At 38.2% G+C, this 17,776-nt stretch overlaps 1 protein-coding gene across 1 annotated transcript in view; it reads left to right on the forward strand.

Moving 5' to 3' along the window:
* LOC127528753 (uncharacterized) overlaps positions 1 to 17,776 on the forward strand; it is a 37,791-nt gene that overhangs the window by 5,412 nt on the left and 14,603 nt on the right. The window contains exons 3-5 of the mRNA XM_051929480.1: positions 9,394 to 9,461; positions 13,638 to 13,822; positions 17,611 to 17,704. Of these exons, the coding sequence (XP_051785440.1) occupies positions 9,394 to 9,461; positions 13,638 to 13,822; positions 17,611 to 17,704 (347 nt within the window). The remainder of the gene's footprint in view (positions 1 to 9,393; positions 9,462 to 13,637; positions 13,823 to 17,610; positions 17,705 to 17,776) is intronic.

The raw sequence follows: 17,776 nt of genomic DNA on the forward strand, positions 1-17,776 counted from the left end.
GACCGACATTATAAAATACCAGAAATTATATTTTTATAAAGTATAGACTTTTCCACGGGAGGACTTATTCACGAGAATATATACGGTAAGCCTAATAATCACCATAAAACTCGAGAAAAGTAACTTGAATGTGAAATGGAAAATAACAGTTTTATGAAATTAACACAAAACAAAAAAGACTCATTGCATATGGTTGCCAAATTAAATTTAACACCTGTAATTGTTTAAAAAATTCTACACTTCTACCAAGATTCAGCAGGTTCCCTGCTTTCATCTTTATCTACTGTAGAGTTTCTGGATATGTATTTTACAAGTGTAAATATTTATTGCCAAATTACTTGCAATGAGTAAAACACAATCTGGAAATGTTAGTAGACTGGATGGATGTAAAATATTATAAATCTCATTATTGGGGGTTCCTAGGTCTGATGAGTTACAGTGTCTGATCAAAGAAAAAGTTAACACTGCATCAACAGCTGTAATCCATTGAGCGATTAATCTCATTGTCTCCTGTTGATTTTTCTTTTTTTATTAAGTTGGTTGACCTCCATTAAGCTGGTGACCTCCATTTGTTTCCTGGGGTTCAAGATGGGCAGTGGACACAGCCACCTGATTCGGAGTGTGATGTCATAGTGGTCATTTTCCCTGTTGGAGGAGGAGTGGGAATATGTTTAACAATCAGCAATGACTACTAGCGAGGACCCATTGGATTTTTCACTCATTGAGCTTGATCACCCACAAGAATTTGTCAAGAAATCTTGCAATACAGTGTATTGATAAATCAGCAAAAGTTATTTTAGGCCTGTTCAGGATCTATATAAATCTAAATAGGATCTATATACATGTCCCACACTTAAGGACAGGTAACAATCTCTTTTAATTCTTGTCATCAGGAGCATTTTCACAGATCATTACAGGAAGACCACTCAGTGTGTTAATATTCTCTTTCCTTTTGAAGTCACTAAAATATAACATTTGATTCACCTATGTCTCCTCCAGATCTCCATCCACCTCCATCCAACCTAAATGTGTTTACTTTTAGATGTTACTTTTGTATATTTTTAATTGCTATACTAAGGCAGAATGCTCATGAGACTGAGACAAGTCCAAAGAGACTACAAGGTGAATTGAGTGGCTGAGATTTAAAGCATATTTTACGGAGTGTAAAATATACACAAAGATCATAAAGAGCTGGGGGATATCACCCCATATACTTGTCAATCAGGTAAACTGTTGACAAGTCTTTACAGACACAAGTTCAAAACAGAACTGAGGTGAAACAAAACATGGCTGTTATATATTTAGCAGGCAGGAAGAGAAGGGTTCATGGGTCCTGAACCGGATGTGATGTTTTTAGGAGGCTGGTTCTTCTGATGGTCTACAGAGGAAAAGGGGAGAAAATGTTAAGGTTAAGTCAAAGAGAAGTTGGAAGCAATTAACACTGGTCCCGACCTTAGGGCTGGCTTTAGATCATGAAATGCAAAGCTAGCCTGTTTGTTAAATCAGTCAAGGGTGACGGTCTCTTGGAAAAGTGGAACACAAACTGGCATTAGTATCCCACCAATCCAAGAAAGGCTTGAATCAGCCTCTTGGTCTTCGGGCCAATTCAGGATGGCATAACTTTGGGACACTGTGGTCTTGCCATGCCTCTGTCCCCCAGGTTAGCTTTGTTCAATCCAAAGATCTACTTCTTGTGATTAATTCAAAGTCCGGCTTCACCAAGTTTAAGAAGCACAGCCTGGATGGTAACTTGCGCTTGGGCTTGTGCTTCTGCCTTGTAGATTGTGTCCAGGTCTCTCTCATTTGTACTTGGAGCCTCTGTAGCTCAGAGGCCATATTGCTAAGGACAGTGTTCAGGTTCTGCTCTTCAGACATCTTTAAGCACACAATTCTGCCGACTATGCCACTGTGAAATTGAGACACAAAGATCATAAAGAGTTGGGGGATACCACCCTGTATACTTGGCAATCGGGTAAATTGTTGACAAGTCTTTACAGACAGAAGTTCAAAACAGAACTGAGGTGAAACAGAAGACATGGCTGTTATACTGTATTTAGCAGGCAGGAAGAGGAGGGTGGGGAACAAAACCAGAAGTGATGATTTAGGATGCTTGGCCACTAGGACCAGAATCGAAAGTGATGTTTGTAGGAGTCTGGTTCTTCTGATGGCCTGTGGAGGAAAAGAGGAGAAATTGTCAGAGTGCAATGCCAGCCCCTAGTCTGGTTGAGAAACATTTATTTGAGTCTGTAAAATTTCTCCCATGTGCATGTGTGTGACAGATGTAATAGAAAAAGGAGAAAGAAATACTGTATACATAATTAACTGTAGTTAAGAACAAAATAAGGTCAAAAACAAGCTAATTTCTGCAATTCTTTGGTTTTATAAGTGCTCAAGATCAAGTCTTTTGTGAGTCATACAATGCAAGTGTGTGCCATACTACTTGGCAGTGCATTTCATGATGCTGTGTGATAGCAGAAGATAGAAGAACAGCTGAGAAGGTAGCAAAGGAGAAAAGGATAATGCTGGTCTCACCTTGAGAAAGGAAGCAAAATGAAAAAATATTAACAAAGTTGTTTCATTTTTTGTTCAGATTAGGGTTACCAAATATCTGCTATTTCAGGAATTTCTTGCCCAATTCTGGTGTCCTGATTTATTTTTTCCTTAGTAGGAAAATTTGTGAATTGTCCTTTTGGAGTGGGAGGTGAGATACTGCCTCAAGTAGAGGAATTTAACTATCTTGGGGTCTTGTTCACAAGTGAGAGGAAAAGGAATGTTGAGATCAACAGATGGATAGCGGCGGCTAGCGCAGTTCTTTGGTCACTATTCTGATGCATAGTGGTGAAGAAGAAACTGAGCCAAAAGACGAAGCTCTCAATTTACCAGTCAATCTACTTCATGAGCTTCAGGTACAAACGGCAGAAATGAGCTTTCTCAGTAGTGTGCCTTGGCCCTCCCTTAGAGACAGTGTGAGAAACACAAACATCTGGGAAAGGCTTGGACCCTTTGCATCAAGAGGAGCCAATTGAGGTGGATTGGGCATTTAATATGGATGCCTCCCTGATGCCTTCCTGTAGAGGTTTTACAGGCACGGCCAGCAGGGAGAACTCAGGGGTGACCATGGGCTTGTTGAGAGGATTACATCTCCTAGCAATGCTTTGGGATCCCATAGTATGAGTTGGCAAGTGTGGCGGGGGAAAGGGACATATGGGTCTCACTGATAAGAGTGCTGCTCCTGCGACCCAGTCTCAGATAAGCAGTGGGAAATGAATGAATGATTTATGATTTTTTTAAATCCTCATTTGTCCTGTAACATGACTCATTTCTCCATTCATCCACAGAGCAGTGTGCAAGTCATTGTACAAAGAGCACTTTGGACTGCTCATTCTTCAATGCAATAAAAATCAGCAATCATATCATTTCTGTCCATAACTGGCAATATCAGATACTCTGTATTTATGAAGCAAAGCTTATAAACTGGGAAGTGCGCCTGTGTAATATCAAGGCATTTATTTCTGAGATGGTTTCCTTTAGCTATATGCTTAATCTGTTAATATGACCATGCATTTTTGTTCGTGTAACAAAGAACTTCAGAGAAAATTTTTAAAATTTTTATTTCTAAAGAAGGATATATTTGGTTTAGAGTACACAAACTGATATGACAAACATGTGAAGGTAGGCATTCTGTTTCTCAAGGAGGATGTAAAAATATTACACAGCATATCAATACCAAAAAACGTAAAGATGCTGAAATGAGTATGCCAGGTGGGCAGATGCAGCTTCTGCAAGCATAGAGCAATTTGCACATTGTTCAGTATCATAAATAAAATACAATCTGAGTGGCCATGTAGAGCGTTCTAATTCAATTGAGTTATCATATGTGCATGCTGTGTCAGAGACGCTCACCAGATCAACAAACTGATTAAGAAGGCAGGCTCACCTATGGGCACACTCAACCCCCTGGAGGTAGTAGCTGATGAGAGACAAAACTGAGGCCCATTATAAACAATTTTGCACATCTCTCTCTACTTACGGTAATATGCCTTTCCAATATTTCATGATGACTGCTCTCTTATCTTTAGCCAAGTCAGAAGTTATTTTTGTGGTTTTGGGGAGGGTTAATTGTTATATTTCCATATTTCTTGAGCTTCAGTAAAATGCTGAAAAATATCTCTGATACATACTACATGCCAAAAAAGTTTTGGATTTATTGACCCCTCAAAAGTGAAACTGACATTTTTCAAATTGGCTGCTTTGCAACATGGCTGGTCAGGTTCTCCTTTATATTTACTAGTTGACATGTTGACCAATTCACAAAATATTTACACAAGCTATTCAATGTAATATTGTCTATACTGAACATGTCTGATCACCATGACCCTGACAATACACATTCTGTTAGTGGGCAGCATGGTGGCACAGCAGTTAGTGACGCTGCTTTATAGTACCAGGAGAAAGATTTTGATTCGTAGTCTGGTCACTAACTGCTAGGGGTTTATTCTTCCTGTGTGTGTGTGACATATTCCTTTTAGTATTCTGGTTCTTCTCTCATAGATATTTAACTTATTGGTTGGTGACTCTGAATGAGCCCATTGTAAGTAAGCACTCGTTTCTGCATGCATGTGCCCTCCAATGGACTGGCATCCAGCCTGGGGGTTGTGCCTGATGTTGCCAAGATAGATTTGAGTCTCCATGACCTTGAATTGGACTAAGCAAATTAATTATGAATGTTTGATTGGACATTTCATTAGTAAGTATATAGATTAATTATGACAAATGTCAGAATAAAGAATAAAAGTCACAAATTCAACATGTCCATCAATTGCAGTGTTTTGAGATTTTATTACTACTATCAACATGTTATCATGACCAATTTGGTTGTTTCCAGTTATTACTGAAAATCCAGATGATTAAACAGACAGCTGAAGTCTTTCAATTATTATATTTTATTCTGTGTAATGTATGATTTAAAATATTTCATAATTACTCTTAAGAGTTTATATTTGTGTACTCATTACATGAGACTACTTTTTTAAAGAAGTTCTAGGGGGCTCTGCCCCCTGCTCGCTTCGCTCGCCCACCCCCGGGTTTGGTTAACCACATATACAATTTAAAGAGATTGTTATTTTCTTGGGAATTGTTACATACTCTCTCGATTCTATGTTGCATTGCTTTTCCGTGATCATAAATATACACCTGACTGAATTATGGTTTCTTCGAAATTAAACTTGTCGTAGCTTTAATTGTTGTGAGACCACAGATTCTCATAGCGTATGGTCCATTATTGTGTAAATCTATGTTTTGTGCATTGAATGATGCTAACGCGAAAAGATTATTGTAGACTCAGATATTTTGCCTGTAGTGTTTGTGGATTTCACTTTCACCAAACAACAAATCTTTTAATTCTCGTGGATATGCCACCTTCATTGGGAGGCAACACTACTTTTCCCTGATGGCAACAGGAATTAGATGATCTACAAGTCTCCGACTTAAACTGTAAAGCCTTACAATATCTAAATACTTCTGACATATCACTTATGTCCATATATTCAATCTCTTTTTTTCTGTTCCGTTATTTCACCGAGTAATAATTTCCATTTGTTTGTGCTAATGCGATCTTTAGTTTCTTTTTTTTTGATACTTTCGAATTTTACTACTTTCATATTCTTTAACTTGCTCTGCATATATATAGCGCCAACATTTTTGAACGTCTTTATGAAGTCTTTTATTTCTGACCCTGATTGGAACTACGAGGTTTTCAATTCCACTTGGTCTGGGCTGATAATTACTTTCCTTATTTTCAGAATTTGCACATAATTATTGTTCTTTTTTGCATTCTTTTTTGCCTTCTTTTCTCTCCAGCACTTTTGGGTCTCTCTTAGACATGCTGCTCTTTCTTCTTCACTTAGCCGTTGACGTGCTATCTAGAACGTATAAAATTTTTAAGAGCCGAGAGCTCATGAAGTGTGTCTGCCAAAAGCATTCCAACAACTGAAAGGTTAGATGTCCGTGATCTTGTTTTAAATTGGTTGTTCTCGCAGGATGTCAAAGTGTCTTTCTGAGAAGGTCACATCTCGACCCAAGATTTTTTAATGTAATAGAGAGATACATCCATCCATCCATTATCCAGCCTGAGAGATACATTCAGCTAGTATATGCTGCTGCATGCATCATTGTCTTTTCACAATATATTTGTATTTTACCTGTTAGTAAAATGTATCAAACTGGTATTGTGGTCAATTATAGTTCGATCCATAAGTATTTGGACAGAGACAACTTTTTTCTAATTTTGGTTCTGTACATTACCACAATGAATTTTAAATAAAACAACTCAGATGCAGTTGAAGTGCAGACTTTCAGCTTTAATTCAGTGGGGTGAACAAAACGATTGCATAAAAATGTGAGGCAACTAAAGCATTTTTTGAACACAATCCCTTCATTTCAGGGTCTCAAAAGTAATTGGACAATTGACTCAAAAGCTATTTCATGGGCAGGTGTGTGCAAGTCGGTTGTTATGTCATTATCAATTAAGCAGATAAAAGGCCTGGAGTTGATCTGAGGTGTGGTGCTTGCATGTGGAAGATTTTGCGGTGAAATGACAACATGCAGTCAAAGGAGCTCTCCATGCAGGTGAAAGAAGCCATCCTTAAGCTGCGAAAACAGAAAAAACCCATCCGAGAAATTGCTACAATATTACGAGTGGCAAAATCTACAGTTTGGTACATCCTGAGAAAGAAAGCAAGCACTGGTGAACTCAGCAACGCAAAAAGACCTGGACGTCCACGGAAGACAACAGTGGTGGATGATCGCAGAATCATTTCCATGGTGAAGAGAACCCCCTTCACAACAACCAACCAAGTGAACAACACTCTCCAGGGGGTAGGCGTATCATTATCCAAGTCTACCATAAAGAGAAGACTGCATGAAAGTAAATACAGAGGGTGCACTGCAAGGTGCAAGCCACTCATAAGCCTCAAGAATAGAAAGGCTAGATTGGACTTTGCTAAAGAATAGTGTGATGGCTTGAGCGTGCATAGCTGCCAGTGGCACTGGGACACTAGTGTTTATTGATGATGTGACACAGGACAGAAACAGCCGAATGAATTCTGAGGTGTTCAGAGACATACTGTCTACTCAAATCCAGCTAAATGCAATCAAATTGATTGGGCGGCGTTTCATGATACAGATGGACAATGACCCAAAACATACAGCCAAAGCAACCCAGTGTGAGCTGCGAAGCTAATAGTACCACCAAAAAGATACAGACGCCCCTGGGAAAAGCCCTAGGAAACCCCTAGGAAACATAGATAGACTACCTTCACATTTCTCCTTTCCCTTCTGGCCGGCTCTGTTGCGTAATCTGCCTCCCGTGCGGTACTCCGCCTTGTCAAAAAGCCTGTATGGGCTTCTCTCAGTTTGTTAAATTGATTTTCTGCTTCTCTCTCCCTCTCTCAGACATTCTCTCCTCCTGGGGAAACTGTCATCTCTGACTTGTCATGGAGGAGTATGTTTTAAACTTTTGAAAAGAGACAAATGTTTGTTTGCAGTGTTTTGAATAAAGTTCCTTTCTTTTCTACAACCTCCTGTGTCTCTGTGCAAATCTGTGACCCAAGCGTGACACCAGGAGTTTATTAAAGCAAAGAAGTGGAAAATTCTTGAATGGCCAAGTCAGTCACCTGATCTTAACCCAATTGAGTAGGCATTTCACTTGTTGAAGACTAAACTTCGGACAGAAAGGCCCACAAACAAACAGCAACTCAAAGCCGCTGCAGTAAAGGCCTGGCAGAGCATTAAAAAGGAGGAAACCCAGCATCTGGTGATGTCCATGAGTTCAAGACTTCAGGCTGTCATTGCCAGTAAAGGGTTTTCAACCAAATATTAGAAATGAACATTTTATTTCCACTTATTTAATTTGTCCAATTACTTTTGAGCCCCTGAAATGAAGGGATTGTGTTCAAAAAATGCTTTAGTTGCCTCACATTTTTATGCAATCGTTTTGTTCACCCCACTGAATTAAAGCTGAAAGTCTGCACTTCAACTGCATCCGAGTTGTTTCATTTAAAATTCATTGTGGTAATGTACAGAACCAAAATTAGAAAAAGTTATCTCCGTCCAAATATTTATGGACCTAACTGTATATATAATGAAGTACTGATGACAAATTTACCCCACATTTCAAATTTTATTGTGTTCATAAGTTATGAATTAGTTATGAATGCTTTGAAATCACTGCAGCTTTTCTTTGTCTGATGCATCCTGAATCACCAGTATGAGAAACCCCCACATATGATATACCATTTGACTCATCTTGATGTTGTAACAAATTGACTCCAGACAGTCACAAAGGTTTGGGGCAGCCACCTGTATAATATGATCTTGGCTGCAAAAGGTTTGAAAAAGTGAGTTATTTACAAGACAGAGTCCAAAACAGAACTCATTAAGTGGAGGTAAGATGGCGGTTTTAAGGTCTAGAAGAGGAAATGATGTCATCCACGCCAGAACCAGAAGTGACGTCTTCAAAGGTGCCTGGATTGGTAGTGACATCATCAGTGGTGCCAGAACTGATTTCCCAGGAATGGTCTGCAAGAGACTGAGAGAGACAGTCAGCACAGTCCGCCACCCCCTGGTCTGACGTAGTATTACAGTTACTCAAGCCCTTTAGCAGCCTCTTAATCGCACGTGTGTGATAATGTCTAATTATGCAAGATGTTGAGCATTTTTGGATTCACCCCTCTGTTTGGCCTTCTATCCCTGAAAAACTCTAATTTAGGCCAAATCTTGACCATATTTTGTTCAGGAATTTACACCCTTATAATAAAGAGTAAAGTAATAAGTGTTTTCAGCAAAAAATGTTCAGAAGGACGTGTAGTTGTGCATTCCATATAAATGGCGTTCACTCCCAAATGGGATATGAGGGTTCAAAGTACTCCTATTCACAAAACTTTGAGAAAATGTGGATCAGTAATATCGGCAAGTAGAGTGTTTTATGCTGTTTCAATGTTACTGCTCACAAATGTAATAATCTTTTTAATATTTGATTCTTTACTGGTGGTCCTAGTCCTGTAAGAGCCATTCCCAGAAGATTACAAATGACAAATTTCAAACATAAGGATGTGAGGTATCATTTTAGACCATTTCAAGGTCAATGATTATGAATATATTATTTTTGATCTTTTACTAGGGATCTAACCCTCTACGGACTCAATGAGAGGATGAAAAATAACAAATTTCTATTACAGTACAATCCAGAATCTTGCACACATTTTTAATATTTCAAATATTTCATGCAACTATTGTTTTTTATTATGTACCTCATGAAACAAATCATTACATTTCCTATTAACACCCTAAATTTGAGCAACTTATTCTAATTCAGACTTCCTTTTTTTTTCTTAGGGTCAAGAGTGATACCAATTGATGTTCTTGAAGAAGGGAAGACTGGCCTTGTAGAAAATACAATGCTGGTTAGTACTCGGAACTGGAATGTAAAATGTCATAAAGATTGAAGAACACTATGGACATGCATTGGGGCCATTATATGAAATAGAGGCAATTGAGCTAATATGTCCAGGTGCCTGTTAAACATACGCAATGTTCACAAGCAAAGGGAAATAATGAGCTTATCAGTTTGAAATTTCCATGGTTAAGTTACTATACCGGCAGTAGAGTTCAGAGAAAGCTTTGTTATTCCAAATGCTAATCTGTTGCTTTATTTTGTTTGTAAAATGGAATGATATCTGGGGTTCCAACTAGGAGACTCTGCTTAATAGTCAGTTTCTACTGACAAATGAGTGAAACCAGCTAGTGAAAATGCTGTAGTGTGTCATCTTGATTTTAGACCAAAGAAGCCAAGCTTTCAGGAACATTGTCTATTCTCCTTTGAGTTTGCTTTTAGACTGACAATGTCAAATGATGATAAGGTGACTTTTATTCATTCAGGCCAGAAGGAGTAGGATCAGAGGCAGAGAAGAAGGGATGCTGGTCCTCTTCTGGGTTATGTTCCTCCATTCTAGAGAAGGAATCTGATACTGTATGAGCAACTGTTCCACTCCCCAACAATTTCCCTAGTAAACATGCAAAGCAGTTCCATAAGAGTTAATAACATTTTTTCTCTCATTCTTGGTTTTACATAAAGCAAGCATTATTACGAGCACAATCCTAATCCGACAAAGACATGTGCATATGTTTGGCGGGACGGTTTATTAGTGCAAGGTTTCTCAAACTTTTTTCTTTGTGCCACATGATAAAACTAAACCGTGAACAGCGGCGTACTAGTGCGTCATGGTGCACCGTTTGAGAAGCACTGCATTAGTAGTTGGTGGCATTATCTCAGAGCTCCAGATTTCAATTCCATGCATGAGGCCTGCACATGTTCACTCAATGTTTGCTTGGGTTTATTTCCACTATTACTTTTTTTCCTCCTACATTTTAACATGGACATATTTATCTACTTAATGTCTCTCAATTAGCCCTGTGAGGATGTGGGTAAAGTGAACACTGTGTTTAGCTGGCACCCCATTCACATGTTTTAAAGTTTTACCCCAGTTTTTAAACACCTTATTAAACACTTAAGTTTTCCCCAAATCAGCCACGGTAAATTCCTTTCTCAGCTGGAAAATGAAAGGCTGAATAAAGTGTGTTTAGAAAGTGAATAATTGTCAAGTGTAAGGAGGATGATTTTTTTTCCATTTGCTAAATAAGACAAACTATTTAGGATTATTTAGATAAGATGTAGCTTTAAGTCCATGAACTTTGTAAAGGTTTGAAGAAATGTAGGCACATGACAGGTAGTTCTGGCAGGAAATGGCATAATTCTGTCAGAAGATGGAGAGAGAAGCTGCAGAAGCTGATTTCCTACATGAAATAGAGGATGGGCTACAAGGGGCAAGGACCAGCAAAAGAAGCTAAGTCTTTAGAAATGGGCCAACGTTGAGACAACTTTCGAGAAAAGTGGCTGTTAGATATGTTCTTCTTTTGAACTAGCAGCTAAACATATTGATGGGAATAGCAATGTTTAAACTGAGTGTTGAATTCTGGGACATATTTATGCAAACAGATAAGAATTCTGAAAAAATGCATATGTTAAGCAAATGTTAAAAACATATGTTATTTTTTATTAGAATGTATTAAATAGCCCGTATGTATATGCTTGTAAGAAGCTGTTAAATATGGGCTTAAGAACTTTATTAACTTGTATCTCATAATTAGCTTAAAATAATTTGTCTGACTGGTAGCAAAACCAAGAAAAATTCTCAGTCATCCCATTTTGACTGATATCACTTACTAAAAATAGCCATCAAACCACAGTGTAAGAGAAGGCACCTCTATTGGCTTGATGGAGACACCATGCAGCCTTTGAGACAGGCAGATGATATATAGGTTTTGATATGAGAGATGTGAAACACAGAGTTAGTGTGAGAGAGAGGGAGAGACAGCATAGGCAGTTTTGAATATGCAATGATACATCATACTGTCCAACAGCAAAAAGTACAATACGACCTACAAAATGAAAATTCGCCCAAACAAAGGAGAGGAGAATGGCTGTGCCATGGTGCATACTTTTAAAGAACATCTTAGTTGGATTAAAAAAGACTGGAATCTTTAAATTACACAGCTGGCTATACGGACATTAATTTGAATCATTTAGGTTGTATAGGCTTTCTTCTACTCCACAGTTTTAATGTTTGATGTCTAGTTTAATTTAAGTAATGATTGAATTAAATTTTGATATTATCTCACTGAAATTGCCTTTTTTAAATGATATTATCTGCCCTGAGTAATGAATGTAGCAAGCTGTGCTCATTCAGATGAGTCGTATGCCTTGTAAGTGATTCATATGTTGTGATCTGCTCATTTGAGGGATTTGTTGTTTGTTCAGCCTTTTCAGATGTAGTATTTATGGGAACCAAATGATATGGATATCCTGGTAGGAGGTTCTCTTGGTTTCCGTTAGATTATTCGTGCAGCCCTTTCAAAGGTAACTATCTCCTACCACACCCATGCATACTGTCAGGAGGACAGCTCTTGAAGAGGCTCTTGGCCTTTGCTTGGGTTGTTTAAAGTGTAGATATTTCAGAGGTAAAGATTCAGGTGCTGAAGGGTATAGGCATTTCAGCAAGAGTGCAATTTGTGAACAGAGTGGCTCCTGGTCCTTGCTAAGGTACTAAAGCTGAAGATGTAGTATTTATGGGAACCAAATGATATAGATATCCTGGCAGGAGGTTCTCCTGGTTTCCGTTAGATTATTCATACAGCCCTTTCAAAGGTAAATATCTCCTACTACACCCATGCATCCTGTCAGGAGGACAGCTCTTGAAGAGGCTGTTGGCCTTTGCTTGGGTTGTTTAAAGTGTAGATATTTCAGGGGTAAAGATTCAGGTGCTGAAGGGTATAGGCATTTCAGCAAGAGTGCAGTTTGTGAACAGAGTGGCCCCTGGTCCTTGCTAAGGTACTAAAGCTGAGGAAGCCAGCCTCAGCCATCCTTGCTTTGGATTTGAAGTTATCATTCTAGCAACTCTGGGTGCAGACAGCCATATCTGTAACATGGCAGGGGCAGTGACAGGCCCTTGGCAACTGTCATGTTTGAGACCTGAGTGATGAGTGAATGTCAAATAGGTAAGTACTACAGGGTGTACATGAAAGTCCAGGCTAATAATGTAGGCATTTTTAGTATTACCATGTCTGCCAATGTAAAAGAACCTTAGATGTTGAAGTATCTTTTGTGAACACTTTTACACAATAAATCATCATCATTTCAAATACCGTTTTGTAATTCTGGCTCCACAAAGTATCAAAGGGGGCGATGCCTCCAAAAAGCCTGCAGAACAGATCTTACACAGCGCAAGTATGACCCAGGAAAATGGGAGGCTTAAGGCCGTACTAGGCCTCAAACAGAAAATAAGCCTTAAAGTTAAAAATGAAGAAAGAAGGAAATCTCTTAAAAATGTCTCACCAGGGGGAAAAACTGTAAAAACAATCTTTGTAAAATTAAAGATTTATTAACAAAAATGTAAATAAAGAACAACCGCTCAAAATTGCAGACTGAGGCATAAAAGGAGTTGCCTAAACAATGGTGATCAACAGTAACCAAGTCCCAGTAAATCACAAGACAAATCCTTAAACTGAGGAAAAAATGTCAAAAAGCCAGAAAATACAAAGAGAAGCAAAAGCAAAATGGGAACTCTTGGCAAACCACTACCACATACATAATGTACCACAGAGGGACTGCAAATCCCATGGCCCCCTGCTCTTGGGGAACCACTCATAAAATACATGGAACATAAAGGCATATAAAGAAGCATAAATATTTTTAAACATAACAAAAACAATAATACATTAAACATATTGACTAAATGACAAATGAACAGAACAATATTAACAGAAATGATAATAATAAATAATTCAAATTGAAAAATGAATGAAAAAGAGAAGGAAAAGAACAAATAAAAGTCAGGGAAGGAACCATGACCAAAACATAACATACATTGGTTCTTGGTGTAACTCCTAATGTGGGGGACTCTACCTTCTACTTCATTTAGAGTGGTGAAGAAGACACTTTCACAATTTGATGTATTGATTGAGCAAGCCATAAAACTGAATTTGTACAAACTATTGAGGCAATCCATTTGTGTTTCTTTCAGATTGTGGGTCCTGACGGACGAGAAGGGCCCCATTATCATGAAGGGCCAAATGATCGAAAAAAGTCCTGCAATCTAAAAGCAGCTTGTGAGCACGAAAGAATTCTTGACCAATTAAGAACAAAGATGAACTACAAGTGTGCCATGGTGAATAAAGCATTGCAGAATATGGCTGAACATATGGAGAGGTATTCATGTTATTTTGTACTGTCTCATAATGATTTTTAAATTGAATGTTGGAAAATGAGTCTGTAGAAATAGAAAATTCTGTTGTGAATTTCTAATCAAGATTTACAAACATGCTACTCAGATCTCAGAAAGATTTAAATAAAGTGGGGCACAATAATTTCCATAATATGAAACAACAACACAAAACTAACATCATAGAGAAATACTGATTAACACAATATCCACCCTGAATAAGTGTATCCATCACAGTTTACACCAAATGATGGCAATAGTGAGACAACAGTGGTTGGAATGGGAGTAAAAATCAACCTCAAAGACCATAAGTCCCACCAATACTTCACTAGGAGTAGTCTGACACCATATAACCAGGATGACGAGCTGTCAATAGTTCATTAGCAAAAATAAATGTTCTAAAATTTGCAGAAAGTCTGAAAAGGAAAATACTTGGTGGCTACCTTGAAGATGCTGTGGTCTTTGATGTAGTTAATTTACACCGTGTAAAGTCAAATATGTCATTCCAACAATGACTGGAGTCTAGCTTATTATATAACTCTCTCCCTTTCATCCCCATAAGTGTTTGAAGACATTGTAGAATGTGGAACTAAGTATTTCCACCACTGCTCTTTTTAATATACATAAATAATCTAGACAAGAAAATTATAAGTTGGTTAGGTTTGCAGATGATATCAAACAAGGTGGAATGACAGATAATGAATTATCAGAATCATTACAGAGGGACTTGGACAACACACAGGTCTGGGCAGATTTTTGGCACAAGAAAATTAAGAAAATGTATAGTATTACTTTTAAGAAGTAAAAATGTTAGATTTGAATGTACAATTAAAGGTTTGTAGCTTATAAGCACACCGTATGAGAAGGACCTAGGAGTCCTAGCAGTGGACTCATCGCTATATACATCCAAAAAGTATACAAAAGAGATCCAGAAAGCTAATAGGATGTTAGATAATATACCATGCACTAGTGAAACCTGACCTGGAGTACCGTGCTCAGGTTTGGTCTCCATATTACAATAAGGACAGAGCAGTGCTTGAGAAAGTCCCGATGAAAGCAACTAGGCTGATTCCTGGAGTAAGAGGTGTGAGATATGAGGTTAGATTGAGGAGTTGAACCTTTTCAATTTAAGTAAACTGAGATTAAGAGGTGACATGACTAAATTGCTTAAAATTATAAAAGGAATTAGTACAGTATATCCCATCTGTTGGATTAAGAACAATTCTGCAACAAGAACATGGGGACACAGTTGGAAAGTTGTTAAGGGAAGACTGCACGTGAATGTAAGAAAGTTTTTCTTCGCACAGAGAACCATAGATAAATGGATTAAATTACCAAATAGTGTGGTGGAGAGCAGGACTTCAGGTTTCTTCAGATCTCAACTTAATGTTATTTTGAAAAATCTAGCTAGAATATGAAGTTACAAGCATTTGGGCAGAATAGCCTATTCTTGTCACAATTGTCCTAACAGTCTATCCTTCATTGAGGAGTTTATGTGGTTAATAATATTTGTTATTTTATGTGTCTTATGTTATATGGGGTTTATCCACATTCTGAGACCACTTCTGTTCATGTCTAAAATCATTTGTAGGGCCCAAAAATGAAATGCCCTGGTGTTTCTACATCACTGTATTCTATGATACCCATAACAGGATTGTTTTCTTGGTGTGTTCCTTTATGTTCTGTGGAGTTTCTCCATTGATGTGTTTTTCCATATACACACAGACACATCTACATTAATTATTGACTCTAAATTTAAATGTATGTTTACATTGTAATACTTGACTGACATCAGTCTGCTTTATGGATCTGACCACCTGTCTGTCAGGCAGAATGGCTGGACCACTTGGCTACCTTGGTACCACTCTCTAGCACCTGTCCTCAACATTCTATCTTTCAATCTTCTATCTACCCAGAAGTTTTTTCTCATCTCACCTACTTGTTTGAGACTTAAAGGATAAAATGCCAAAATATCTTTAAAATCCATTCTGGTACCACTTCTCACCATATCCTGGAATCATCTGTAGGTCTAAAGAGTACAATATTCCTGGTGTTTCTATATCTACTGTACTTTATGTAGTACTTAAAGAGATCTCTTCTTGACTGGTTTTTACTCAGTTGTCTACTGGTAGTAACATGAGTAACGTGTGTTATAAATAACAGACTGGAGAACAAAAAAACTTCTCCATTCCTCCCACACTTCACTTTTTGAAACTTTTCTTGCCAATGAATACATGCTACCACTTACTGCTCAAAAGTTATACTGGCCACTTCCCAGCCTCCAAAACCTCACTCTCTATCTGTCTGTCTTTGGTGTCCATGTTCAGTCTAGGGCACCCACCATAGGTGCAGGAGTTACCATGCAGAGGATTTTCCGTTCTTCTCAATACTGCTGTAATGGGAGGAATGGTGGCAACATGACAATGTATGATTCTAGGTCCCTAGGCCACTTAGGAGCTGCAAGGCTTTGGCTTGCAAGCATACTGGGGAGGATAGCCAGTCTGAAGAAATTAGCCTAACTGCACCCCTCCACAGGTATGACGTAGGTCACATGGTGCCCACAACATCATGGAACACCTACAATGTCAATCACAAAATGCTCTCTGAGTCTGATAACCCTTGTATAGCCCTAGACTTAACCAGGCATTTGATGGCCATTTTGCTATTGACTTTATGGGAGTTACATAATGAACTTAATGTTGGTGTGTTATGCGACTGACCTCATAGGTTCCGCACTAGGGTGAGCTCCTCAAGGACACCTGCAAAAATGTAAGTGTTTTCTGCAAAATGTGGAAACATTCCTCAAATGTTACTTGGAAGTGTTTCTGGTCACAGGCTAAAAAGCCTTGTGCCACCAAACTGGGGAGATTGCAGTTGTAGGTACCTGGTGACGAGGGATTAAAAGGTGGGAGAAAAGCTGGAAGGCTGGATAGAGAACTGTAAATCTGTATGGTGAAGGTGTTAATGGGTAAGTGTGCCAGCCCAACATGGGTAGTCAGGCATTGTGTCTGTGCTTAAGGAGACCAAAAGGCTTATACTTTATTATTTTCATCCTTTTGTGTATTCTTCTTTTACATGCCCATTTTATTCACTTGTTTTGTTAATAAAAACCCTGTTTTGGGGGATGGCACTCAAGTCCCTTAAAGTTCACACTCATATAGCTTTGCATTCTCATTATCAGTGTGAGTTTTACTGTTGTTCTTATGGATGAAGAACTTCCTGCCCCAGGTCCTGTGACATTTTGGTGCCACTTTCCTCCCAAGTAATGATTTGTTCTGGTGAGAAACTGTAAACTCCTGTTAAAAAACATCACTTTATGTTTGTTAAGATAAACTGGGAACTAAAGCAAGTTTCACTTGGGCATCCTAGACACATGTCTATTCAGGATATGGCAATATGTTTTGCAGTTTATGATACAATTAGTGTAGTACGTTCTGTATGACATTGTGAGAGTGCACCAAAGTGAAAGGACATTAATGGGAAATAGGGGGGAAATGTAGTCCGGGTGGAATCCAGCAAAAATGTCTTCATACTATTGGTTTTGGAAATGTGGAGCAAATGACCTACTCATGTAGCTGAACTGGAAAATCCAAATGACATTTTTAAAAAAAGGTCCACATAAGAAACTTGGAAAACTAATCTATTAATTATCCCAATCAGGGTGATGAACTTTGTGATGTGTTGGTGGCAACATTCCTTATTATAGCATTGTCATAACCCTACAGGATAAATGTAAAATCAGTCATAACATTTATATATTATTTTTCATTTGTAGTCTGGCAAATAAAATTGAGAAACTGAAGACTGAAGTTGAGAAGCAGGTTCTTGAGACTAAAGAACGTCAAACTGAAACTGAGGAGATTGCTTTGGTAAGAACTTTGGTCCACACAACAGGTGGCAGAATCTTCACAATCTAAATTAGTCTGAATGTTTTAATGTGA

This window comes from Erpetoichthys calabaricus, chromosome 7, assembly GCF_900747795.2.
Source record: "Erpetoichthys calabaricus chromosome 7, fErpCal1.3, whole genome shotgun sequence".
Taxonomy (NCBI): Eukaryota; Metazoa; Chordata; class Cladistia; order Polypteriformes; family Polypteridae; genus Erpetoichthys; species Erpetoichthys calabaricus.